At 51.7% G+C, this 27,442-nt stretch overlaps 2 protein-coding genes across 11 annotated transcripts; one reads left to right on the forward strand and one right to left on the reverse strand.

The window, feature by feature from the left end:
- Positions 1–489: 489 nt before the first annotated feature.
- Best2 (bestrophin 2) lies at positions 490–6,234 on the forward strand. Its single transcript, XM_027406259.2, has 9 exons — positions 490–1,027; positions 1,122–1,216; positions 2,080–2,313; positions 2,392–2,546; positions 2,864–2,941; positions 3,264–3,416; positions 3,512–3,592; positions 3,712–3,866; positions 4,900–6,234. Exons 1-9 carry the CDS (start codon positions 876–878, stop codon positions 5,321–5,323), a joined length of 1,527 nt encoding a protein of 508 aa, XP_027262060.1. The 5' UTR covers positions 490–875; the 3' UTR covers positions 5,324–6,234.
- A 2,081-nt stretch (positions 6,235–8,315) lies between these two features.
- Hook2 (hook microtubule tethering protein 2) lies at positions 8,316–20,256 on the reverse strand. 10 transcript variants are annotated; one of them, XM_035442539.1, is made up of 23 exons: positions 19,978–20,256; positions 19,065–19,150; positions 18,923–18,995; positions 17,204–17,254; positions 16,991–17,123; positions 16,804–16,871; positions 16,420–16,482; positions 15,932–16,009; positions 15,678–15,838; positions 15,459–15,599; positions 14,623–14,824; positions 13,724–13,834; positions 13,538–13,625; positions 13,341–13,410; positions 12,403–12,540; positions 12,236–12,323; positions 12,109–12,114; positions 11,976–12,010; positions 10,086–10,168; positions 9,905–10,008; positions 8,962–9,072; positions 8,818–8,889; positions 8,316–8,728 (listed from the first exon to the last, which is right to left on the reverse strand). In XM_035442539.1, exons 1-23 carry the CDS (start codon positions 20,002–20,004, stop codon positions 8,579–8,581), a joined length of 2,139 nt encoding a protein of 712 aa, XP_035298430.1. In that variant the 5' UTR covers positions 20,005–20,256; the 3' UTR covers positions 8,316–8,578. The 10 variants fall into 10 exon arrangements, with proteins under 10 accessions (XP_035298430.1, XP_035298431.1, XP_035298427.1 ...); XM_035442540.1 differs by lacking the exon at positions 19,978–20,256 and adding an exon at positions 19,582–19,744 and having other exon boundaries at positions 8,818–8,874; XM_035442536.1 differs by lacking the exon at positions 19,978–20,256 and adding an exon at positions 19,582–19,743 and having other exon boundaries at positions 9,905–10,005.
- Between the last annotated feature and the right edge of the window lie 7,186 nt (positions 20,257–27,442).

Raw genomic sequence — 27,442 nt, forward strand, 5'->3', positions numbered from 1 at the left:
CTGAAGCCACCCTTCCATTCAGTCTCTGTCCCTGTCTGTCCCTGTACTGCCACCTTCAACACAGGTGAGAATGACCAGACCTGGGAGAATTAAGGGCCCTACCCTGGTAGGCTTTGGGCAGGACTCCTGGGGGACTCGTGGGGGGATGAGGGGGGCGAGCTAGGAGGGGCAACAAGAAAGGGAAGCAAAGGAGGGCCTGGAGTAGAAGGAGGGGTCAGAGACGGAGGATTAAGTATGGGGGTTCGGCGTGGGCTGGAATCTATCGGAGATAGAAAGGATATGGGACAGATGAGGACCTAGAGCCTTAAAGACTCCATTCAGAGCAGTTGTGAATATGAGGGGGACAGTAGCCCCAGACTCTGAGTCTGCTAGGGCAGACTGTAGGATCAAGGGAGTGGAGCAAGGGAACCAAGGTTGGGAGAATGGGCAGTAAGTTGGGGAGGGGGGGGGTTGAAGTTCTGAGAATTTAGAAACTGAGGACTCAGGAAGTCCAGGAGGTTGAGCGTTGTACAGGTGAAAGGAATGGGGGTGAGGGGACGTGGCGGGCAATTCAAAAATTGACTAGATTAATCCAAAGGTTTGGAGGTGGGAGACCTAACTAAAAACCCAAGAGGCTTGGACCAGTAGTCTAGGGGAGGAGTGAGCAAGATGAGGAGAAGGGAACTGGGGAGAGAGCCAGGACCTGGGGCTGGGGGATGGAATAACAGGACGCGGGTGGGGACCACCCTAGTGCTGTGAGGACAGTGCACTATGTCTGCTGGCTGGCACCTGCAACTGAAATTCCCAGGTCGTCTCCTCACAGCCTTTTCCCTTTGGCTCACAACCGGCGCCCAGGCTAACCCCTTCTCCATTAGCCACACTGGCCCGGCACAGCGATGACTGTCACCTACACAGCCCGAGTGGCGAATGCCCGCTTCGGTGGTTTCTCGCAGCTGCTGCTGCTGTGGCGCGGAAGCATCTACAAGCTCCTGTGGCGAGAACTGTTGTGTTTCCTGGGGCTCTACATGGCGCTGAGCGCCGCCTACCGGTGAGACCTGGAGTGGGGTCTGGGAACCTGCTCCAGATGGAAGGGATGGGGAGTGGAGGAGAGACCTGTAGCCACTGCATTCCCTACCCCGCAGCTTCTTACTGGCAGAGGAGCAGAAGCGCTACTTCGAGAAGCTTGTCATGTACTGCGACCAGTACGCCAGCCTCATCCCTGTCTCTTTCGTGCTTGGTGAGGTTGTGCCCCCTGAGTGTCCTATTCCTACACAAGGGAGAAATCTGTTTTACATACATACTACGTGGTGACTGCCATTTCTACCCTTCTAAGGCGCCTCACTCAAATCTGACCTCCAGGGCTTCCCACTTCTGAATCCACACCTCGAGGGTGCCCATATGACCCTATGTCCCGAGACTCTGGGTATCATCTGGTTACAGTACACTCTGATCACTATCCTCCCATACATTCTGAGACCCTTCCCTCCAGGGACGAAATAGGACTCCATTCAAATCCAGCCTGGCCCCTAGCCCCACAGAAACCTCATGTGACCCTCCCACCACATGGATGGGATGGCCAGCCTGCCCAGGTCTCCCTGTCGCATAGGGTCAAACTCTTTCTATGTGTGTGTGTTGTTTATTTATTTGAGACGGGGTCTCTCCTTATGTAGCCTTGGCTGGCCTGAAACTCCCCGAGCAACTCAGGCTGAGGGCTAAACTTTCATAACCAGGGTTCAGGGACTACAAGTGGCTGTGGTGGTAAATCTATCTAGATGTCCCTGATGTGCATCCCACCTCCACACACTAGTGTCCTCACCTTGTTTCCAACCCAGATACCCCAAGCCTAGTTCCATGGGGTTAGAAGAGCATGCCCCTAGCTAACACAGGCCCTGGGTTTCCGCGTCCATATCGGGATACAACCCCCCTTCCCAGGGTAACCCAGCCTGCTCCAACCTCTTTAACTTCAGGGTGGCCGAATACCCAAGTCCTTTTCCAGGTGTCTCTGATGCAAGCCCTATGTCATCCCAATCCCACGACTTGGGCTCCCAAACTCTTGGCCCCTGAATCCCTGCTGAGCTTCCATCTCCGGCTTACCCTCAGGCTTCTACGTGACTCTGGTGGTGCATCGCTGGTGGAACCAGTACCTATGCATGCCTCTGCCCGACGCCCTCATGTGCGCGGTGGTCGGCACCGTGCATGGGCGCGACGATCGAGGCCGCCTCTACCGGCGCACGCTCATGCGCTACGCAGGGCTCTCAGCGGTGCTGATCCTTCGTTCGGTCAGCACAGCAGTCTTCAAGCGCTTCCCCACCATAGACCATGTGGTCGAGGCTGGTGAGTCTTTGGCCAGAGGATGGCAGGGCCAGACAGGAGAGCGGTCCAAGTAACCTCGGATCACCCCCCCCCCTCCAGGATTTATGACCCGCGAGGAGCGCAAGAAGTTCGAGAACTTGAACTCATCTTACAACAAGTACTGGGTGCCCTGCGTGTGGTTCTCTAGCCTGGCGGCGCAGGCGCGGCGGGAGGGGCGCATCCGCGACAACAGTGCCCTTAAGCTGCTGCTGGAGGTGGGCCTGAGGGGAAGGTATACCTGTAGAATAGAGAGCATTGTGGCTCTCTATTTTGGAGTGGGTCGAGGGCGGCTGGCCTCGCACCTCCCGATAGTCCGTAGTCCCAGCACCCTTACCAATGCACTTATTTCCATGGGGGCAGCCCTGTAGTGCATGGTACCCCCAACCAGTTGTACATCACAACCAAATACCCTGTCGCTCCTGGAGACAACGGCCTAATTCCTGACTTGTGACCTCTCTCCATCTGGGTACTCACACTTAATCTCCACATGAACTCGTTGTTCAGCCCATTCGTGACTCACATCTGCCCGTAGGAGCTGAATGCGTTTCGGAGCAAATGTGGGATGCTGTTTCACTACGACTGGATTAGCATACCCCTCGTCTACACCCAGGTAACTTTTCCGTGCCTCCATTTACACTCAGCTTAGGAAACCCCATTCCTCTTAAGGGAAAACGGAGGTCAGTCATGATGATACGCATCTGTACTTACCCCCAGCATTCAGGAAGCTGAGCAGGAGGACCCCAAGTTTGAAACCAGGCTAGATTACATAGCGAGATCACTTCTCAGTTACAGAGTGTAGGGAATGAAAGCCAGCTTAAACTCAGTCACCCTGATGATGCTCATTGCTGGCCCTGATCTTTCCATCACTCCCTGAGGCACGGGGGGTGGGGGGAGGGCAGAAGTGATCTCGTTTCCATTTGCCTGGCCCCCAGGTAGTGACGATCGCCGTGTACAGCTACTTCCTGGCTTGCCTCATCGGCCGTCAGTTCCTCGACCCTGCACAGGGCTACAAAGACCACACCTTGGACCTGTGCGTTCCCATCTTCACCTTACTGCAGTTCTTCTTCTATGCCGGCTGGCTGAAGGTGGGTGGGGCGGCGTGGGGGCGGGGGAGGCGGAACGGAAGAGTGGGGCGTGAAAGACTGTCCTAGCTCCACCTGACTCTCTTCTCTGTTCTCAGGTAGCCGAGCAACTCATCAACCCTTTCGGAGAGGACGACGACGACTTTGAGACCAACTTTCTTATTGACCGCAACTTTCAGGTCAGAGTCTCCCCCTGGTGGTCACAGGAGTTTCCTAAGTGGTCCCAGACTCGCCCTTCTTCTTTGGTCACACACCATGAGGGCTCCACCCACCCCACCCTGCGTGTCCACATCCTCAGGTGTCGATGCTAGCCGTGGACGAGATGTATGACGACTTGGCTATGCTGGAGAAAGATCTATACTGGGACGCGGCAGAGGCTCGCGCGCCCTACACCGCGGCCACGGCTTTCCTGCTGCAGCAGCCCTCGTTCCAGGGCTCCACCTTTGACATAGCGTGAGCTAGCCCGGGGGGCGTGGCTTAGGACTCTGCTGGCCCAGATGGATCACGGGTCCGTGGCATTAATGGGGGGGGGGGCAAAGGGGGCCTCCAGTAACCAAACTAGGCAATTTGGCGCACAAAGGTGGCGTAATCCAGGAACCCTAGCACTTGGGAGGTGGAGCCAAGGGGATCAGGAGTTCCTTATGTAGAGAGATCAAGTTTGGGGCTTTGACCGGGATGGGAACTGGTCATTAGTTGGAGACTGGGAGCAGATCTAAAGTCTTTTAGAGACGATGGGACCACGTTTGAGATTGTAGTGCCAGAAGATATGGCTAAATCTCTCAGAGTGACACAAGGTGTGGGTGGAGCTAGGTAAAAATCTCATGTGCCTCGGATCCACTTTCTGGATCCTGAAGAAAAAAGACAGGGATGAAGGTAGGGTCTAGTGTATCATGCAAGAGGTCCTAACTTCCACCTCAAACACTGCTAAACAGACAGAGATAGATAGATAGAGAGCCCTGGATTTGGTGGCACACATCTGTAGCCAGTCCCAGGACAGCGGAGACAGAGAGGTTCCTTCACCAAGTTTGAGGCCAGTCTGGATTGTACAGTGAATTTCAGGTCTGTTTACAGTTACATAGTGAGACTTTGTCAAAACAAACAACAAACACACACACACAGAGAGAGAGAGAGAGAGAGAGAGAGAGAGAGAGAGAGAGAGAGAGAGAGAGAGAGAGAGGAACCTCCCCTGGGAATTTATCTCTTGTCCCTAATCTTTCCCTCTACTAAAAAAATAAAACAACAACCAAACTAATACCAGATAATCAGACCGTGGTGGCGCACACCTTTAATCCCAGAGCTCGGGAGATAGAGACAGGCGGATCTATGTGAGTTCGAGGCCAGCCTGGTTTACAGAGTTAGTACTAGGACAGCTACATAAACAAACCCTGTCTCAGAAAAACAAAAACAAACAAACAAAAAAAAAACAGAAAACTAGAATCAACGCAAAGGAGCGAGGCCTCGGTGCTGACCCCTGTCCTTCCTCCAGGCTGGCTAAAGAGGACATGCAGTTCCAGCGGCTGGACGGCGTGGACGGCCCACTGGGAGAGGCTCATGGGGACTTTCTGCAGCGCCTCCTGCCGGCGGGTGCCGGCACTGTGGGTCCGCTGGGGCGGCGCCTGTCGCTGTTAAGGCGTAAGAACAGCTGCGTGTCCGAGGCGTCCACCGCGGCCAGCTGTGGGTGTGCAGGCACGGCGGACAGCGGAGGCGTTGAGTGCAGTTGTGGAGAGCCATTGCTCGACCCCAGCCTGAGGGAGCCGGAGCTCGAGCCCCCAACGTGTCCTGAGCCGCCTGCCCCCATCCTGGGGCCGACTGCTGAACCTTTCACCACCGTGCCCATTCCAGGGCCCCGAGCTCCGGCGCCGCCTTGGCTGCCCAGCCCTATTGGAGAGGAGGAAGAGAGTCCAGCCTGAGACCCTGGGACCAGTACCCCTACGGACACCCAATCCTGTACAGGGCATGCTGGTGACCACAAAGGTCTGCACCAGCTAGCCATGCCTGCACAAAGTCGTCCTGCCCATTTTGATCAGCTATGTCTCCCACTGGGGCTGCTGGTGGTTAGGGGTCCATATTCTCCTAGCTGCTGTTGCTTTTTTTCCCCCCCCCCTACTCTCAGCTTCTTTAAGTGGCTTTGCTTTCCTCACACCACCACCTGACCTGGGTTGTTCCCTTGCAGTGGAATTGTGAGTGCCTACCTCATGAACTTGTGAGGATTAAAACAAAAATAAATGAAATGGTTTATAACAGGTGTTCAATAAAATGGTTTATAATAGGTTCAATAGGTTTTCAATAAAATGGTTTATAATAGGTGTTCAATAAAAACATCTCTAGCCAGATCATTTACAAGATTTGTAAGTTCTCTGGGCTTTTGTTGTTGTTGGATACAGGGTATTATTGTGCAGCTGGCCTGTACCTCCTGATACAGACGAGGCTCTCCTGGAGCTCACATTCATCTCTCTTACCTACCTAGTGCTGGGCTTAAAGGCAGGTGACATCACACCTGGCCTTCCAGACATTCTTGATGTTCTCCACCCCCAAATTTTGATGGAATACCTTTGGTTTTATTCACTGGTGGGAGAGAAATGGTGATCAGAGCCCTTAGCATGAAAGACAAGCAGTGGAAACACTGAGCTATATCCCCAGGCCCACTCACATCAGTAAGTTAGCCACTGTCTCAAAGCAACAGTTTTCCCCTTGCTCCAAGCACCTGAAACCTCAAATACAAATTCTCTCAGCACTCCAGGTCCTGTGTATATGGTGTTGGGGGATGCAACCCAGGCCCTCTTGTATACTAGCTAAGCCAGGCAACTACTACAATCCCAGCCCAGACATGCCAAGTTTGCTTGCTTTACTGTTTTCTTGGTTTGGCAATTATTATTTTATGTGTACAAGCATTTGCCTACATGTAAGTCTATGTATTACTTGCTTGCCTGGTTCCTCTGCATCCAGAAGAGGATGTTAGATATTCTAGAACTGGGGATACAAACAGTGTGAGCTGTCATGTGGGTGCTGGAAAACAAACTCGAGTTCTTTGGAAAAGCAGACAGTGCCCTTAACTGCTGAGCCATCTCTTTGGCCCTATTTTATTTTTGTTTCTTCAAGATGGTTCCCACTATGTAGCTCTGGCTGTCCTGGAACTTACTATGTAGACCAGGCTGGCCTCAAACTCAAGAGATCCACCTGCTTTTTGCCTCCCCAGTGCTAGGATTAAAGGCATGCACCACTATACCCAGCTTCCCTATTTTTTTTTTTTTTTTCAGACAGGGTTTCTCTGTGGCTTTGGAGTCTGTCCTGGAACTTGATCTTGTAGACCAGGCTGGCCTTGAATTCACAGAGATGCGCCTGCCTCTGCCTCCCGAGCGCTGGGATTAAAGGTGTGTGCCACCAACGCCTGGCGTTCTCTCTCTCTCTCTCTCTCTCTCTCTCTCTCTCTCTCTCTCTCTCTCTAAGATTTATATTTATTTATTTAGAAATAGGGTCCATTATGTAGCTCTGGCTGTCCTGGAACTCACAGATCCACCTGCCTCTGCCTTCAAGTGCTGAGATTAAAGGCATGTGCCACTATGTCTAGCTAGAAACTCACTGTTTTTGACTAGGCTGACTGGCCAGAGAGCTCTCTAGCTTGACCTGTCCCTCAACTCCTCAGAGTGGGGATACAGGAACATGCAGCAACTGTCAGGTTTTTGTGGTTGGTGGAGATCAAACTCAGTTCATGAACAATTGGACAGAGCAGTCTCCCTGGCTCCTTTTCCTTCTTTCTTTTTGTTTGTTTGTTTGTTTTTGAGACAGGGTTTCTTGTAGCTTTAGGAGCCTGTCCTGGAACTCACTCTGTAGACCAGGGTTGGTCTCAAAGTGGCAGAGATATACCTTTCAAGTGCTTGGATTAAAGGCATTCACCACCACACCTGGCTTTCTCCCCAGCTTTTTAAAACAAATAATAACAACAAAAACTCCACAATTTTCTCATCTGTCATTGTGTTACTGGTCACTCACACTTTAATAAGAATGAAAAGCTGGAGCCAGGCAGTGGTAGCACACACATTTAGTCCTCACTCTCTAGGAGTCAGAATCAGGCAGATCTGTGAATTTAAGGCCAGCCTGGTCTACAGAGCAAGTTCCAGGACAGTCAGGGCTACAAAGAGAAACCCTGTCTCAAAACAAAACAAACAAAAACCCCACAAGAATGCAAGACAAGGACTGGGAGAGATTGCTCAGTGGTTAAGAGCACTGTGGCTCCTTTTCCAGGAGACCAGGGTTCAATTCCCAGCATCCACATGGTGTCTCACCCCATTTGTAACTCTAGTTCCAGGGGTTCTGAAGCCCTCTTTTGGCCTCTGTGGGTACCAAGCACATACATAGCACACAAACATACACAAGGGCAAAATACTTATACATGTGAAAAAAAAAAAAATGTGGAGAAGGAAAGAAGGGAGGGAAGGAGGGAGGGAGGGGACAAGAGGATGCAAGACAAGTGGTTCTTAAAAGCAATGGTCTGGCCAGGCGTTGGTGGCACACGCCTTTAATCCCAGCACTCGGGAGGCAGAGGCAGGCAGATCTCTGTGAGTTCGAGACCAGCCTGGTCTACAAGAGCTAGTTCCAGGACAGCCTCCAAAGCCACAGAGAAACCCTGTCTCGAAAAACCAATAAATAAATAAATAAATAAATAAAAGCAATGGTCTGTGGCCCTATCCCTCCCCCATCCCCCCCCCCCCTTTTTTTTTTTTTGATACAGAGTTTCTTTGGTAGCTTTGGAGCCTGAACTGAAACTTTCTCTGTAGACCAGGCTGGCCTCGAACTCACAGAGATCTGCCTGCCTCTGCCTCCCGAATGCTGGGACTAAAGTTGCGCACTACCACTGGCCAGTCTAGCCCACTTTTTAGTCCTCACCATGGTGTCCAGAGTCCATTCATGACAGATTTAAAGTCTTTATTCTTTTCAAATATAAAAATCAGGCTCTTCCCAAGGAGTTCATGAGGCCCAGGAGAAGAATCAAGGATAAGAATCACATTGCTAAAAAGAATAGGCCTACACCTGATACCAGCCTCTCCCCTTCTCTCCCATCTAAGGAAGCAAAGGGCAGAAGTCATAGCCTCAATCAAGGTCAACGCCCCAAGCCGGGTACCATGTGAGCTGGAGGACTCTAGCAGGCAGCAGGAAGTTGAGGTCTGTCAGTGCTTATCAGTGGGGCGAAGGCTCAGAGAAGCCAGGCGTCCCAGGGGTCCTCGGCGTGCATTGGTCGCCAGTCTTTGCTGTGCCAGGAATGACTGGGCATGGGCAGGAGACTGCTCTTCCCCAGCCCGTTGCTCCAAGGCCATGCCCTGTGGAGATGGTATGATTGACAGGGAGTAAGTGAGCCTACCTATGCCATGTGAGCCTGATGAACCAGCCATGGAGGCAGCCTGCTTACCATGCTGTGCCAGGCACTGATGAGCAGCTTTTCCTCTTGTTCCCGCTGACTCCGACTCTTCTCATAGTCCATCTGCCAGGGAAGCAAGAGTCAGGGGCCTGGGTGTGCTGAGGGCTGCACAGAGGGGAGGGATGGGGTACCCACCTCCAGGTGCCGTATTCTCATGTTCCGCTCCCAGAGCTGTGTCCTCAGGGTATGGAGTTCTGGGGACACCCCAGTGGGCGGCCTCTGCTTGGGTTCCAGGTTCTGAATGACCTAGGGATTAGAAAAAAAAAAAAAAATCACAGGAGAGTGACCTTGATTATAATGATAGTGACATTTTTGCAGTCCAAGGGACTGATTGAATTTGATGTTGAGCTATGCTAGGCAACATAGCTCTATCACTATTTTGTTTTGTCATTTGAGATAGGTTCTCATTCAGATCAGGTCTCAAACTTATGACCCTCTTGCCTGAGTCACAAGGTGCCACCACACCTGGACCTGTTTCCTTCTATCTGTCTGTCTGTCTAAAACAGGGTCTCTCTCTATGCAGTCTGGTTGACCTCAAACTCATGGAAATCTACCCACCCGCCTCTGCTTCCCTAGTGTGGAATTAAAGGAGTATATCACCATGCCTGGCTCTTTATTTTCCATTTTGGCTAAGTCTGCAGAATAGTTGGGAATACAGACTTGAACCACCCAGATGCCTTACTTTGGCTTTATGTTATATATCTGCTTATTTTTTGGAAATCTAGGGACTGACCTCAGAGTCTCCTGCCTGCTAAGCAAGTATAACTTACTGAGCCACATACCCCACCCCCAGCTGGTAGATTATAGACAAGCATTCTATCACTTAGCCATATCTAAGACAGAAGTTCTATCACTGAGCCATGCCCTGAAGCTTCTTTGCAGACCCCCTTGACACACTGGAGTGCAAAGGATGACAGCCCTTGGTGGCAGGACCATGCAAAAGCCTATATGACATGATGTGGTATGGAGGGTGTGAATGCAGAGGGCAGAGATACACAAACTGGCAGATATGAACTGATGGGCAGCCCAAGGCATAGGACCTGAAGCAGGAGGATAGTGGGACACCTAGCATCTTTACCATGCGTGCCTTGTCCACATAGCGGCGGTAGCGTTCTTCCATGGCCTGCAAGTCTGCATCCTTCTTCTGAAGGCTGTCCTGTAGCTCCTCAATCCGACGAGCTGCTGAAGAACAAAGTCTCTAAGTTCTACGCTGCACTGTGGGATCTCTCTAGTTCTGGCCACTGCTGAGCCCCACTTACTACTGCTGTCAGTGGGAGGCTCCAACTCCTCAATGTACTCTCGTTTCCTCTGCAGCTCCAGATCAGCCTCATGCAGCTTCTGCCTGTGGGCATGGAAAGAGTGGATGATCTTGGGCTGGCATCTCTGTCTGCCCATCTATCCATCCATCCATCCATCCATCCATCCATCCATTCATCCACCCATGGTGTTGGGGACATAACCCTGGGCCTTGACCATGCTAGACAAGTACTCTGCCATTGGGCCACACCCCAGCATCTCACTGAACTCTGGGGGTAATGCTCTATAGCAGAGACACACTCCTGGCCCACTGGCTTCTCTTTCGTCCTAGTGGTACTCCAGCAAGTCAGAAGCTTCATTATAGCCACTAAGACCTTCTTGCTCTATCTAACTATCTCCCCATCCCATAGTTCCCAAGCTGGTCTGGTCCTCCTCATCCCTTCATCCCTGGCCATCCTCTCCCACTTTAACACCTCAGCTTCATTTTCTGTCCAGCAGTCAGGCTGTTTTTTTTTTTTTTTTGGGGGGGGGGTTCTTATTGTTTGTTATATGTGGTTCTGAGTGTATACCACATGTATCTGTGTGCCTGGGGAGGGTGAGAGGGTATTGGACTCCCTGGAGCTGGAGTTACTGAATTACAGGTGATTATGAGCCACCTGACATGGGGAACTGAGATTCACACTTCCTCTGGAAGACTAGCAAGTGACCTTAATTGCTGAGCCATCTCTCAAGCCCCAGGCCTATCTCTGTTTTTTACTTTATGTGGTACTAAGGGTGGAACCCAAAAGCCTTGTGCATCCAGTCCAGTGCTCTACCACTAAGTCAGAGATGTGGTCACTTGGCTGGGGGTTTGCTCACAGAGCCCCATATGTCAAGGTGGTTAGCCCCCATTTGTGCCTTGACCATTTGCCCCTTTCTCTGCTTGAGATGGAGTCTCATGTATCCCCAGGATGGCCTTGGATTTCTGACCCTCCTCTGTCTCTCTCCTGAGTGCTGGAATCACAGGCCAGTACCACCATCCCCTGCTTTTTCTAAAGGAGATTCTGAGCCAAGCATAATGGTACATGCTATGACCACAACAGGAGGGAAGTTGAGGCAGGAGGATTACAGGGCCTCAACCAGTCTGGGCTACAGAGAGGACTTGTTTCAGCTGGGCAGTGGTGGCGCACGCCTTTAATCCCAGCACTTGGGAGGCAGAGGCAGGTGGATCTCTGTGAGTTAGAGACCAGCCTGGTCTACAAGAGCTAGTTCCAGGACAGCCTCCAAAGCCACAAAGAAACCCTGCCTTGGAAACCCCCCCAAAAAAATTTAGAGCGAACTTGTTTCATAATAAAACAAGAAGGGGGTTAAGATCACTTGCTGTTCTTGTAGAGGACCCAAGATGGTTCCCAGTACCCACATGGTAGCTGACAGCTATCCTGTAACTCAAGTCCTAGGGGCTGGGAGCCTTCAAAACACTCATACACATAAATAAAGCAAATAGGGTCGGGCATTGGTGGCGCATGCCTTTAATCCCAGCACTCAGGAGGCAGAGGCAGGTGGAGCTCTATGAGTTCGAAGCCAGCCTGGTCTACCTACCAAGTTCCAAACAATACAGGCTCCAAAACAAGACAGAGAAACCCTGTCTTGAAAAAAATAAATAAATAAACAAATAAAGCAAACAGAAGATCACACTTAAGAGCAAGACATGGTAGTTTACACCTGTAATCTCAGCACTTGGGAGGCAGAGAGGCTGGAGGGGCAGGAATTCAAGGCCAGCTTCAGTTACATGACATCCTGTCTCAAAATAAAGACTGTACTTGACCTGAGCTGACTGGATCTCCTCACCCACAATTTTCCACACCTTGGCCCCAAGGGTTCCTACCCCAGGAGTGACAGTTGTCTGCACTTACAGATGATCCTCCAGTTTCCTCTTCAGCAGGGTGGGCTGGGGGAGAGAAGCAACAGGAAGTGAGGGGATGGGAGACAAGGTATGAAAATCTGTGTGGGTAACGACAGGGTGCCTCCCTGGACTGTGGTACTCACAGTGGCCTTCATCGGGCACCGGGCAGCAGGGGGTTGGGGAGAAAAGAAGATTACTGGGGAGCACTGGGCGGGGGGGGGGGGGGGGGGGGGGGGGGGGGGGCAAGGTAAGGAGGAGGCAGGCACTCACGTCCTCAGCCTTGCTTTCCTGCTCCTGCAAGGCCTTTTGTAGATCTTCTACCTGGGCCCTCAGCTCAGACAGCTGCTGCTGATCCAGCCTGGTGGGGAAGGGTGCTCAGTACTTGCATTTGGTCATGTCTAGATCTCCCTTCCAAACAAGCTGACTATGGCTCTTACCTGTGCTGAGTCTCCAGCCCATGGCGTGCACGGTTGGCCTCCTCCAAGTGGCGCTGCAGCTCTTCCTGTCGCTCGCGGTCTGAGGCCTCCTGCTGGCACAGTCGCTTGTTCTCCAGCTGAAGCCGCAGGAGCGTCTCTCTGAGGAACACGGAGGAGTAGAGCTGTGCTCCTAAACGGCCCATTAGGTGAAACTCTGGGCCGAATGCTCCCTTCGAAAGAGCCTAGCCTGCCTTGGGTTAGAGTACTGAGGACCTGGCTCCAGTTGCACAGGCTCTGGGGGCTGACCTGGGCACGGTGGATGGAGGACTTGACTAATGAGGGAAATCGAAGTGGACAGAGCTCCAAAGAGGTGTGCAGGTTGGGGGCGGGGAGGTTCAGAGCACTTGCATCCAGCTGTGGAAAGAGTAAGAGCTAGGTAGGAGTTACCAAAGCAGGGTAAAAGGAACTGGACCTAGTAGGGGCTCCAATGAAACGAGGGCAGGAACCTGGGTCTCAGATCAAAGTAAGCAGAGCTAAAATGTAGGAATTTTGCATCTGGAGTAGAGGCACATGGCTTGGATTGAATTTGTGCAATGAAAGTTTCTGAAGCCAGGGTGGTGGTGGTGCACATGCCTTTAATCCCAGCACTTTGGAGACAGAGACAGGTGGATCTCAGTGAGTTCAAGGCCAGTCTGGTATACAAAGTGAGCTCTAGGATAGCCAGGACTGTCACACAGAGAAACCCTTATCTCAAAAAAACAACAAAAGAAAAAAACCTCTGAAGAGCCTTTGGAACAGTAGCACCTGTAGCCAGAGCAGAGCAGAAGCAGGAACAAGGAACAGGGGAGCCTAAACCAGGCAACCAAAACAAATGGTAGGCTTTAGGCTTGCACTCTGAGAGTAGGGATGAGGAAAAGCCTAGTATGGATGGGTCCAGATCTTAAGAGGTCCCAATGTACCTGAGCTCTGCAGGCAGGATCTCTGCTGCTAAGTTTTCCAGGCCAGAAGGGGTAGGATCCAGAGAGAGGTCTGAAGAAAACAAGAAATCTTCAGGTTTCTGTGTACCCACAGTTTCTATCCCTGGGTCCTTTTGAAGGTCATCTTTGAGGGCTAAAGTACAGTCACAGACCATCTCCAACCCAGACCTGAAACTCACCAGCCTGAGCCAATCCCCTCGGCTGCAGCTGGGCACAGCGGAGCTCCTCGTTGGCCTCCCTCAGGGAGTCCCTCTCTGTCAACAGCCGCTACAGGGACAGGATGCAAGATGCCAGTTGGACCTCCTGGGAAATGGGCTATCCCAGGACACACAGGGCTCTGGCTGCAGGGCCTCACTCAGTCTTACCTCCTTCTCCTTTGTCACCAAGTCACACTTTTCCTCTAGGTTCTGGCATTCAAATAGCCACTTCTCAGCTTTCATGGCCTCTTCCTGCCACTGGCCTTGCAACTCCTGCACCTGCAGAAGAGGAGCTGGCTTGGGACTCGACAGATGGAAGGAAAGCACATGCCACCAAGCCTGACGGCCTGAGCTCAATCCCTGGAGCCCACAGAGCAGGAAGAGAGACCAGCTTCTGCAAGTTGTCTTCTGAACCCCACTCCCACACTCACACAAAATAAATAAAATGAAACTTAAGAAAAGAAGGGAAGTTGGGGGCTGGAGAGATGGCTCAACAGATAAGAGCACTGGCTCCTCTCTTCCAGAGGATAAGGGTTCCTAGCACCCACATGGCAGTTCACAACCGTATGTAATTTCTGGCCTCCATGAACACCAGGCAAACATATGGCACACAGACACACATGCAGAGGAAACGTCCATACATATATATTTAAAAAAAAAAAAAAAGAAGGTGGGTGGGGCGTTGGTGGTGCACTCCTTTAATCCCAGCACTCAGAAGGCAGAGGCAGGTGGATCTCTGAATTCGAGGTCATTCTGGTCCACAGAGCTAGTTGTGGGTAAGCCAGGGCTACACCAAGAAATCATGGGGAAAAGGAGAGGACAGCAGAGATAGGAGGGGCAGCATGGAGCAGCAGAAGAGGGGGTGGAACCAGAAGGGACCTGGTGGTGCCAAGAAGTTGGGATGAAGCTGACGCGTGCTTAAGAGAAGTGGGGCTTACGAACCTGGCCAGGCAAGCGGTGCATCTAGAGGGCGTGGTCTAGTGATACAAGATGGAGGGCTACAGAGATGTGCTGGGAATAGACTATTAACGATGGGTCTAGCCTTTAAGCAAGGCTACCTGCCTTACCTGTCTGCGCTGAGCCTCGAGCTGGGCACGCAGGGATCCTGCTCTGCGCAGCTCCTCTTCCAGCTGTCGCGTGCGCTCAGCGTGGCTCGTATTACGCTCCTCCAGCTGCCGCACCTGCCGCCTGAGCTCCCGCAGCTCACCCAGGCGGCGACGGCAGCTGTTCAGAGTGGCCTCCAGCTGCCTTGCACGTTCAGAGGACTGCCTGACAAGGGCATAGGGAGTGGAAATTTCAGAGGCTAGCTGGGATGTTGGGAAGGGTTTCAGCCTGAGGGATTCGCATTCGAGGTGAAGGCCAGGTCTGTTGCTCCACAGGGATCATTAGGGTAACAGGTTATAATGGAAAGGAACTGCACAGACATAGAAGAGCTATGGGATAACAAAGTGAGTGATAAGGACACTTTCGGGCCATGTGAGAGTTGTGAGGAGTCTTCAGAAGTTTAAGAGTATAGAGGACTATAGGAAAGATCTTGGGGATACAGACACAGTAGGTTCACAGGGGGCTGTGATGATACAGTCTTAGAGGACACCCTAGAATCCAGGGGCATGACAGGATCCAAATGGGGAGTCTGGAGAGTATTAAATGGGGGTGGGGAGTAGGGGTTGTGCTGTCAGGTGTTGGCTAATGACACCATGAAACCAAGGGAGCTCCATGGATCCAGGGATCTCTTTGTAGTGGGCCTTAGTGGCCCTGTGTGGTTCAGGATGGCATGTTGGAGCTTAGGAGGTATGGTTTATAAGTCCACTCAGCATTTTGGAATTGGAGGTGCCATAGCACTAGAGAGCACTCTGTGCCAATGTTGCAGGTGTGTGGTGGGCGTTCAGGACCTGCTACCTACCGAAGCTCATCCATCTCGTCCTTTAGCGCTTGAGCCTCCTGGGATAGGCTGGTCAGTGCTTGGTTCCGTTGTTGCAGCTCAGTGACCTCCCGCTCCAGCTCCATGCAGCGCAGCCGCTCATCTTCCCTGCTGCTCTCCAGCCTGGGGTGTCAGGAGAAAGACACACAGAAGGATGCCCTTTGGCCCCAGTGCCCTGGCCCCACCCCCGGCTGATCATACCTGAAGTTCTCCTCCTGCAGCTGTTCCAGCTGTGACTGCAGGAGCAATAGCTTCTTAGCCGTGAGGCCTGAGGCACTCTCCACTTCCGAGCGGCCCACCCGTTCCCGTAGGGCAGCATTCTCTTGTGCCAGATTCTGCTTCTCCTCTGAAAGGAGCACAAGCTGTGGGCGGGGAAGACAGGTGAACTGGAGCATGAACCAGGTTTTATGTAGGTAGATTTATGCAAGTGGCCCTGTTCCCTCAGCCTCACCCACCTGCCGCTCCAGATCCAGGCACTGCTGCTGAAGTTCATTACCCTCCACCTCCTCACTCAGGAAATAGTATCTTCGGGACTGAGGAGATGAACAAGGGGAGGGAGATGAAGGACTTGGGGATCCAGTTAGAAGGGGGGAGGGGAGTAGAAAAGCTGTGATTTCCAGGGACCCTGGGGAAAAGTCAAGGAACCCCAGGATCTCAGAGTGGGCTGGGGTCCTAAGAAAATGGAAGAAGAGTGATTTTCTAACCCTGAGATGGGCCAAGGGGTGAGGCTAAGACTGAAGAGACAGAGATGGTTGACTAAGTTTAAAGATAACCAGCCCCTTTATCAGATGCTCTTCTGTGATCCCAGCTACAAGGAGGCTGAGCCAGGCGGATCTAAAGTTCACTCGTGCTGCCTAGACTACATAAGAACAAGCCTTTCCACCTTAACAGCCAGAGATCCAGGGGTTGGGTTGTGACCTTCAGCAAGTTTCTCTAATTTTACCTGTGTATCAAAGTTCCCATAACTCTCCAGTGACAGGGAATCAGGAGTGTCTTTTGTCATGAGCTGCAGAAGAGGGCACTGTGATGAGCTAGGCTCTCTGACACAACCTTCATTCAAGACTTCTACAAATCAGCCTAGGAGCCTCTCTCTCCCCTTCCCCAAGGCTAGTGTAGCCCAATAACTCCTGCCCAGAGGCTCCCTCTAGTGCAGAAAAAGGCCAACACTTCTGAGGCTACAGGTCTTACAGTTGACATACACAGATCTGGAATGGCTGACTTCTAGGCAGAGACCAGACCTTACCAGGCAGGGTGAGGGTTGTGCCCAGTTACCCAATGTCCCCTCCCCTGACATTTCAGGATTGTTACAGGGGATGTCTTCACCTACCTCCTGGATGGCTTCCATCACTACATGTTGAACAGATTCCTCCAGTGTCATAATTCTCTGGATATACTCTGGGGATGAAGGTGGAAGTGAGAGGCTGAGACCAGAGATGGGTTAGAGCGAAAAGAGCATTTCCCCAGGGTGTCCTCTGAGAACTCTTTGACTTCCTTCCCTCTATCCCTCCTCATACCCTGTTTTTTCTCACAACTGATAGCACAGCCCAGTACCAACTGAAGCAGTTTGCCAAGCTCTGCAGAATCTGAGAGCTCGCCAATGAGGCTCACATCTGGAAGGTGCTGTTCTGATAAAGGATGTCCCAGAACCTAAGAACACAGAAAATGTCAGGGTCACACATGGAACTGTCTCCCAACCCAGGCCCCTAAATCCCTTTGCAGTTACTCACATCCTTTGAGTATTCCATCAAGCTCTGTAAGATCTTCTCCAGTTTCCTGACCTGGTGAGGCCAAGGAGTTATTTATGCATGGATGTCTAGAACAATGCTCCCAAATCTGTCCTCACCCCCGCCCCCAATTTTCTCTCCCTGCTTATCTCCTTGTTGTGTGGTCCTGTTCTAAACATCCTTCTCTGGGCTGATCTGCACTGCCTACACTCAGTGTCTACCTAACCATCTTTATTCACAAGTCCCAGAGTCCAATGGCTTCTTGCTACCTGGCACTACCAATGTTATCTCTCACTTGGATGCCTGTACCCACTGCCTCTCATCTCCCACCTTTTTTGGTGGAGGTGGGGGTGGGGTATAGGAGTTCTGGTGATCAAACCCAGGGCCTTAGGTATGGTAGACAAGGGCTTTCCCACTGAGCCATACTTCCTGCCCCTCACTGCTGAATTCTAGGCAAGCTGTTGCCCGCCAAAGTGCATTCCCAGCCCTTCATCTATTCTTGCTGTCTACTCTGCATTCCTCCCCAAGCAGCTAGGGGGAACTTCTAAATGGCTAAGCCAGGCTGTATCTTTCTTTTGCTAAAACCATTCCCTGCCTTTCCATAGTACTTGAAATAGTCCTTGCCAGGCATTGTGGCCTTTACCTTTAATCCCAGCACTCGAGAGGCAGAGGCAGGCGGATCTCTGTGAGTTTGAGACCAGCCTGGTCTACAAGAGCTAGTTCCAGGACAGCCTCCAAAGCCACAGAGAAACCCTGTCTCGGAAAAAGAAAAAATAATCTACTACCTCCTTAGATGGGTTTCTCTCTGTGTATCTCTGGCTGTCCTGAAATTCATGCTATAGAGAGATCCGCCTATCTCTACCTCCCAAATGTTAGGATTAAAGGCTTGTGCCACCACTGCCCCACTGTTTTTTTGTTGTTCCTGTTACTGTTGTTAGGATTTATTTTGTTTTTTAAATTACTGTGTGTATCTGTGTGTGCACCTGCCTGCAGAGGCCAGAAGTGTCAGATCCCCTGAGGCTGGAGTTACAAGTGGTTCAGAGCTGCCTGATATCTGTGCTGGGAATTGAACTAGAATGCTCTGGAAGGGCAGTATTCATTCCTGACCACTAAGCTATTCCTACAGCCCAGTTTTGTTTTTTGAAACAGCATCTCTTGTGGCTCAGAATGGCTTCTGACTTGCTGTGTAGCTACCAAGATTGACCTTGAGTTCCTGATCCCCTTGCCTCCTAAGTCCTGGGATCCCCTGTGTGCCACCTGGCCCGGCTATCATCCCCACTGTATCCCCTGCTACTAAAGATGGAACTCAGGACCTTGTATAAGGTGAGAAAATTCTCCATTGCTGAGCTACATACCTGCTCCCCACCTTTAAAGTTTTAAGACAGGATCTTAACAAGTTGCCCAGGCTGATGGAGAATTTGCCATCCTCCTGACTCAGCATACCAAAATAGCTGGGATTATAGGCATTTGCCACCACACCTCTTGGAAGTTAACAACTGTTTGTGCATGTGCTTTTTGCCCACATCAAAAGAATGATGGCAAGTTTTTGTCTATGGTGGGTACTCAACATAAAGAACAAAAATAGCTTGCTGATCACCAGACTTCTGGCCCTTCTCCTGCCAGGTCTGCCTGTCCATTATGCAGGACATGTGTATAGCTGACCCTTTACGATCACCTAAGTCCATCCTCTAGTTATTCCCTGGTCATGAGTCCATGTGTCACCTTCAACCTCCAGCTGGGACTTGGGTCCTCTGAGATGCCCTGGAGCCACGCTTCATTGAACCAGGAAGGGTCTCTAGGGAAGGAAAGGTGATGAGCTGGCTGGGGAGCCCTTTGGGATCCTCCCACTCAGCCCCCCACTCACATCTGATTCAGCACATGGGCTATGGCGAGTCCGTTGCTCAGGTCCTGGGGGCTGGCACAGGGGGGTGGAACTTGGAACGTCTGCAACTAAAGGGGGCCAGAAGGGGCAACAGGAAAATTCAAGATCTGGAACACTTCTTTTGCACACTTTACCCTAGCCATCAAGACACCCCACAGTGAGAGGGGGCGTGGCTTCTACACACCTGGACAGGAGGGGGCGTGGCCTCCCTTCACTTAGTCCGACAAACCCTGCAAGCCTAAGTCAGGAGGTTACCACGAGTCACCTGGTCCCCACAGCTAACATGTGACCAGGCCTGTGCGCCAGAGGGGCGGGGCCTCACCTGTTCTTGCCTCTCAGGCCTGCCCACGTGACAGGAGCAGGTGGTCAGGTCAAAGTCCAACGGCCCAGCAAGCCTATGACCTATTCCTCCTTCCAGCCCCAAGACAGAGAAGAGAAGACCAAGACAGGGCGAGAAGAGAGGGCACACACCTGACCCAGCCCCGCCCCCCAGACCTACCCAGGTGAGCAGAGACCCGCATAGCTCGGCCTTGTCCATACTCACGGCTCCGGATCGAATTCGATCCGGGCCAAGGAGCCCCGGCGCGCAGCAGCAGCCTCCGGGTCCGCCACCAGCGAGCGCCTGAAGCCCAGACCTCCCGCTCGGCCTAGAGCGCCGCCCCGCTCCACCCCGCCCCCTAGGCAAGGCTCCGCCCCAGACACGTGATCTCTTCCAAATGCGAGCCCCTGCCTCTCTTCCCGCCCCCTCGCCATCTTGAATGCCGCACGTTAGGCGAGCACAAATCCTGCCGCTAGGTGTCAGTTTGGCCCAGGCGTGCGGATGGCACAGTGGTGGCTCCTCGTGGCCTGTTTCTGAGATGGAGTGGTCCTCGTGGTCCTTCTAAGGCGGACCTACCGCACTTAATTTCACAGGCACATTCATGTTCTTTCCCCGAAGCTGGAAGAAACCTTCCTGTTAATGATAGCCGCGTTATGATCCGAGCCTTTCTTTACATGGGCGGAGAGATACTAATAAAAGAGTCTTCCCCGGAGAAGTGACTCTGGAGTGCTTCAAGAAGAAACGGGTGTGGTCGGGAGCAGGAAGGGTCAAGCAGGCACGTATGCTGAGTGAAGGACACACGCGCTTGCCCAGCCGGGAGTCAGCCCCTTCGGTTGAGCTCCCGGCTCCTCCCGTCCCTCCCCAGTGCTTCCAGCATCTTGCCTTGAAATACTTGGCTGGGCCCAAGCTGTGGGTCGCTTGAAACCCACCAGGGGGCGCGCAAACCGCTGGTAAACCTTCAGGGAAAAGGGTGCCTCCACCGGTTGAGCCCGCTTAGATGATCGCAGAGGGCTCAAAGAAAGAATTACCAACAATGGTCTCAAGACATCATTTGTGGAGTGCTTACTCTTTGCAATCTTACATTAAACTATATTCACAGACAATCGAATGTCCTTCATGACCCTAAGAGTCAAGGGCTACTTTAATTCCCCGTTTTCTGTTTTCTTAATTTTAGAAACTTATATTTTTTTTAAAAAATTCAAATCCCACGTTTTGCCGATGACTAAAAACGGCTACAAGTACACCGGCTTTCGCCAGGGGTAAAGTCCCAGACCGCGCCCTTTGACCCCTGGGTCCACTGACAGCCCCTCCCCCGCAGGAGGGTGGGGTAATATGCTGTAATTAGAGGTTATTAGATGTGCCCAGAGGGAGGAGCGGGCAAGCTCTGCCTTGGGGCGGGTTCAGGTCGGGTGGGGAGGGGGGCGATGTTGAGCCCGGATCCAGCGCATCAAGCGCATCAAGCGGAGTCCGGGGATCCAGCGACCCTGTCCCAGTGGGGTGAGTCCAGTGACATCAGCCTCCCTCCCTCAGTCTTACAAGAGAATTGTCAGTCTACCACAGACACTCGATTACAACCCACTCAAACTCTCAGCTGCACACACCAGGGAGCTTGGAAGCTGATTCACACTTCCACAACCCCTTCTTCACGCCTTGTTTTCCAGACTCCAGTCTCTGGGAACTTGTGGAGAGGGATAGAGAGGGGAATGTGCTTTGGAACTGGACTGGCTTCCCGTGGGCTTGGGAGCTGCTGCTGGCTCCACCATCCCACGTCCACCAGAGAAGTTAATACCCCAAAGTGGAAACAAAGCTATGCTATCCTACACACAGAGACACACACTCATAGTCAGGAACCATGACGATCACAAGAATGTGTGGCTGACATCTGGGACATCTAAAATTCGGGGTGAGGCATTGCAGTGATTTTGAAGTTTAGAAGAAATCTGAGAATCCAGGTATTTGTGTATGGGAAGGTGACTTATTGTTTATTTTTTGGCTTTTCTATTTTTTTGTTTTGTTTTTCAAGACAGGGTTTTTCTTTGTAACTGTCCTAGATCTCACTCTGTAGACCAGGCTGACCTCAAATTCACAGAGATCTGCCTGCCTCTGTCTCGAGTGCTGGGATTAAAGATGTGTACCACCACCATCCAGCTGGGTGGGTGACTTAGTGACGTTATAGGCATCCAAGATGTCAGGAAGTCAAGACTTAAGTAAAGGTAGGGTGGAAGAGGAAGGTGGATCTCTGAGCTCGAGGGCAGCCTGGTCTACAGAGAGAGTTCCAGGACAGCCAGGCCTACACACAGAAACCCTGTCTGGAAGACACAGAAACAAACCTGAAAAAAAAAAAAAAAGATTTAAGCACTGGGGAGGCAGAGGCAGGTGGATCTCTGTGAGTTCGAGGCCAGCCTGGTCTCCAGAGCAATTGCCAGGATAGGCTCCAAAGCTATACAGAGAAACCTTGTCTTGAAAAAACAAAAACAAAAACAAAAAAAAAGATTTAAATGAAGGTTAGGAGCTGAGTGAGATGGTACCTACCTTTAATTCCAGCAAGGGCCAGATAGAGGGACCCTATGTCAAATAAATAAGTAGATACATAACCAAATAAATAAATGAAGGTACTTCACTCTCTTCTGGGGAAGGAGCCCCTTGAGTCAGCAGGGAGTCCCAGCTTTTGGGGGAAGAAAAGGAAACTGTGATGTTGGCAGCAGGGAAAACTTACAATCTGTTTTTACGACCAAGGAGCCATGCTGTGGATTTAAGTACCTTTAATTCTTTAAAAAGAGCCACAAACCTTTCCTTTGCTACTGACCTCATATTTAGAAGGATGCCAGTGAATTTTAGACATAGTGAACCTCAAAGTTTGCTGAGATCTAACGGCCTCCATTTGTAGGAACCAAGAGTCCCCACTCTGCAAGTTTGGATCAGTAACCTCTAGCTGGTTTGGGGATCCCACCTCCTCCTACTTGTTTCCAGGGACAGCTGGGCCCAGCCTGGGTTGTAATGCTGGGAAGTGAGTGACTCAACCCCTCCCTAAGGCCACAGCTGGACCCTAGCCCATCCCCTCAGCCTGCACATCTGGACTTTGATCCAGTCATCACAGCTGGGATGGGGACCCTGAGTTCTACAACCAGAGGATACTCCCTCCCCCTCCCCATTGAGTATGTAAAACCCTCTGTGTGAATTCCATGTACCATTACCATGGAAACACTGACAGTTTTCCTATGCCCAGTCACTCTAGTTCTGCAGAAGCTCCTATCCTGCTCCTGCCCCACCACGTTGTGTTCCTAAGTCAAGGGAAATGTGTTTATATCTGTGTAGGTGTGAGGTGGTGGGTTTATGATTGGTTTAGCCTCCACTTGTGTCTTGGGATTCTTGAGTTTGTACAACTGAGTATGTGTGTGTGATTTGATGGCTGTCAGGAAGTTCAGGGCATCAGTCTGTGCATAATACACCAGTTTACAAGATGTAGGGGCTAGAGAGATGGCTCAGGGGATGGTAACATCACTTGTGTCTGCTGAGGACCCAGTTTGGTTCATGTGGCTCACAACCAGCCATAACTTCAGTACCAGGAGATTTGACATACTTAGGCACATACTTGGTGCACATACATGCATGTAGGCCAACACTCATAAGAATTTTAAAAAAGAATCTAAAAAAGAAGCTTGAAAAAAAAGCTAGGGGTAGTGGTGCATACCTGTAAAATCTACACCTGGGAAGGGCAGACAAAAGGATCAGGAGTTCAAGGCAAGTTGGAGGTGAGTCTGGACATCCTAAGATAGTGTCTCAAACACAGTAAGCACAGGTCAGCTTGGTAGTCACCTTTAATCCCAGCACTCAGAAGGAAGCAAATGGATCTTTATGAGTTCAAGCTCAGCCTGGTCTACATAGTAAGACCCTGTCTCAGAAACAACAAACCAAAAATGTGGTTACCCAGCCTTGGTGGCACACACCTTTAATCCCCAGCACAAGGAAGGCAAAGGCAGGTGGATCTCTGAGTTCAAGGCTGAGTTCAGTTGACCTACTTAACAAGTTTCAGGGCTATAGAGTGAGACCCTGTCTCAAAACAAACAAAAATTCGGGTTTAGGGATACCAGGGAGCCTCATCCACATCCCCTTGTGTTTCTCTGCATACTTCAAAGTCTAGGAGACTGTTCTGTTCTGATTTTGTCTTCTTGTGTCTGCCAGCTACAACCTCTGAGGATGATCCTTCTTTTGGGTCACTGTGTTATTCTTTGTGTGAGAAATGTATGACAATTGGTGCCTCAGGTTGGTATTAGGATCTATGTCTGTAACCATACCCTACTTCTTGTTCTCCAATTTGGTAGACTCCATGTTTCTGAGAAAGGGGACTGTTTTATTAGACACTACTTGTCTCCAGCTTTTGTTTTTCTGTGATAATGTGCCCTTATCATGGGTCCCGGCTTATCATACCCCTTTAAACAGTCTAAGTATCTGTGTGTGTCGCCTGTGGTAACTCAGTGATGACATGGCTGTCTCTACCATGCGTCTCAGCCATAATTTCCATGTGAGAGGTACTTGTGGGACAGTCCAAATCCCAGGTGACAGAGGCTGTTATACATTGCCTCAATGGTATAGCATATATAAACTTTGGTGTGTGCATATGGTTATGTTTGTGTGTCTACCACATCCCTTTATATGGCAGATGTGCTGAGAAACTGCTTCTAGGTGTAAGTCCCTGTGTGACTGTGTGACTGTGTGACTGTCAATGCTCGCAGGGCTGCCTAAACAGGGTTCCTGCTAGAGTGTGTCAGGTGTATTCTGTGCCTGTGTGACACTGTGGGTCAGAATTGTTTGTGTCCTTGTGTGTGGATGAGGGTGTCAAAGTCACACAAGACAGCCAACTCAGTGGATGAAGGACATGAGCACCACCGTCGCTCTCCGCCACTGTCCCTCTGGGAGGACTCCACCCCGCACTGCGGGGGCGCGTGCGTCGTTCGTGACGTGAGACACGACGGAGTTCGCTGCGTGCGTGGACCCGACGCGGTCGTGCGTGCGAGTACAAGCCGGGGGTGGGGTGTCTGTACGCGTGCTTGAGAGCACGGGGGCAGCCGCGGGAGCGCGCGGGGCCCACTGCTGCGGAGCCAGAGACTTTGGAGCGCAGGTGAAACTCTGAGGGAGGGGGGAGTACTGCCGTTAACCCCTTCCTGCCCGACCTGAAACTCGGGGCCCCAGGGTCGAACGAACGGGGGCTTCCCCAGCTCGCTGGGCGGGGCAGTCCCTGCTGGGAAGACCTTCCTCCAGAGAGCTGAGCCACCCCCCCTGTTGCCATGGAAACAGCTTCCTGGATCACCCGGGCCCTGGCTTCCTCCGGCTCTGCCCTTCCTCCCTCCGACCATGTGCTTGCTTCCCGCTCCTGATCTCTGCACCGCAGGCCTGGGGGTCAGTAGGGCCAGGGTGTGCGTGACTAAAGCCAGCCCTGGGGTCTCCAGGCCGCACTCGGCCTCACTACCCTTGCTCTGCCTGAGTGACTCATGCCTCGCGGCTTTCCCTGTGTATGACTCAGGCCCCTGGGGAGGGGACTTTGGGACCCCCCTTCAAGGCATCCAGGACTAGGAATCAAGTTCTGGATACCTCGAGTGAAGGGTTACCCTTCGGGGGACAGGAGGCCGGGTGGGCGTCCCTTTTCACTGGCCATTTCGAAAGTCATTGGGGACACTTCCCCCATCCCTGAATTAACAGAGCCTCCCCCGGCCGGGCTCCGGGAACCCTGTGCCCCCGCCCACCAGCCCACAGGAAGTTCTGGCAGAGCCTATCGTGGCAATGAAACGGTTAAAATCGTTTTCTTATTCATTTCATTCAGGGGCTTTTTTGACTCAGAGCAAGCGGGTACCCCCTTGAAAGCCTGGCCTCACGGGGACTGGGGCTCATAGTGCACCCCACAGACACACACCCTGCTTAGAGGGGAAAGGGGCTGCGTACAGAGTTCGGTTCAGTTCAAATCCTCTTTCCTCTCGTTTCCCCATCTGAAACTATGTCCACCTCGTTGAGGTGTTGTGCTGATTAGATGAATAATAGATGGGACGCTCCGAATTCAGGGCTGGACACGGAGGTAGGGAGGTGTTTCAGACCTGGGTGTCCAGCTGCCCGGTAGAAAACACCTACTCCATGCCCCACCCATGCACTCTAAGGCCATGGGGTTCATTCTGTCCACCCCAGCCCTGGGCTGGCACCCAGGAAGTGAGAGGCGGGGCAGGAATGAGGCGGAACCAGTTGGGCTAGTCCCTTCCCCGCCCCCCACCCTCATTCTCATGCCCTGACAAGGACCCCCCCTACACGATAAACGCCCCACCCCCACCACCCTGGACGCCTGGGTCCTGACCTGCGGGTGGCCGGAAACAACGTCTAGGGAACATCCTGTGGACGACTAGCTGGACAGACAAGAGGGTCAGCCCCTCCCAGGGCAGGGCAGACATAGGCTGGGGGCAAAATAAACATGGCCCAGAGTGGCCAGACTGCGGGGGAGGGGTGAAGTGAGGGGTGCTCTACAAGAATGTACACAAATACACGGTCATCCTGAGAGAGCAAGTCCAGAGGACCAAAACTCTATGACCCAAGCCACCAAGACATCTACCTAGTCAGGAAAACACAGACAGGGAAAACAGACATCTATCTGGTTAAGACACCCAGCCGTGGCCAATACAGTGACAGTCAAGTCAAAAACAAGAACTCTGTGGTAGAGGGGAGCAGCCACAATAGGAGACAGAGGGACTGGGGCTGTAGCTCAGTGGTCTATCTGGTAAGCATGAAGAGGCAGTGGATTCAATCCCCAGAACTTCAAAGCTCAGACTCAGGATAGGTGGGACCCAGATAAACCAGCTTTGCACGCTGGCTGGATATCAGACACAGAAGTGCACATTTGTGGTTTGACAGTCTCAGGACAGAAACAAACTGAGAGCCTCTAGGCCACATGCACAAGCAATATTATTACTATACAGAAACAGGAGAGACAAACATACATCTATGGGCAGATGTGCAGAGAAGTCACAGTCACCTACATACCATGTCAGAGTGCCCCAGGCACCTACCACTATAATTGTGGCACATTCATTGGAAGATGAAGACTTACACACACCTTGAGGTTTTGTTTAATTTTTTGAGACAGGTTCTCACTGTGTAGCCCTTGTTAGCCTGGAATTCAATTTGTAGACCCCAGCTGGCCTACAACTCACAGAGATCCACCTGCCTCTGACTTCTGAGTGCTAGGGTTAAAGGCCTGTGCCACCAGGCCCACCTCTTAATGGACCTAACCAAGATGAAAGATGAACAGGAGGATACAGATGGACACATTCTCAGATGCAGTCTAGACAAACAATAATACCTAGTGCAGAGAGTCAGAAACAGGCCACAGCCCAGCACTGATGAACACATGAACATGGAGATATCCTGACAGAAGCTGTGGCTAGTGACACGCACAGACTGCTCATGAACCACACAGGGCTCATGCTCTCTCGAGTACACATAACCCAGCCACAGACCACATAACACTCGCGCGCGCGCGCGCGCGCGCGCACACACACACACACACACACACGCACCCGCGCACACAGAAAGCATACAGACCATCTAGGCTTCTCTCTCTCATAGGCACACATAGACCACAAAAACCAGACATAAAATATACCCCCAATCTAGGTTTGGAATATATGTATAGCCATATCTGGTCTGTATGTGTGTGTGGAGGGGGGGAGAAGCAGGTACAGGCCATACTAGCCATATATCACATATAAACATCCAGATATTTCACACATGTAAAGCAAAACATGTACCTTGCACACACAAATCAGATACAAATAAATATGTTAGCTATATGTATGCCCAGAATTGGGCCATATATGGCCCATCCAATAGAACACACACACACACACACACACACACACATTCACACACAATCTCACCCTCACCCCATCCACACAAAGCAGAACTGAACTCTCACAAATAGGCCCACACCCCCTGCAGCTTTGGATCAACATGTAGACAGAAGCCCTGAGCAGGCCTCATGCACTCACACAGGCCCTAACAGGCC

The sequence above is a fragment of the Cricetulus griseus genome, chromosome 3 (genome assembly GCF_003668045.3).
Source record: "Cricetulus griseus strain 17A/GY chromosome 3, alternate assembly CriGri-PICRH-1.0, whole genome shotgun sequence".
Lineage (NCBI taxonomy): Eukaryota > Metazoa > Chordata > Mammalia > Rodentia > Cricetidae > Cricetulus > Cricetulus griseus.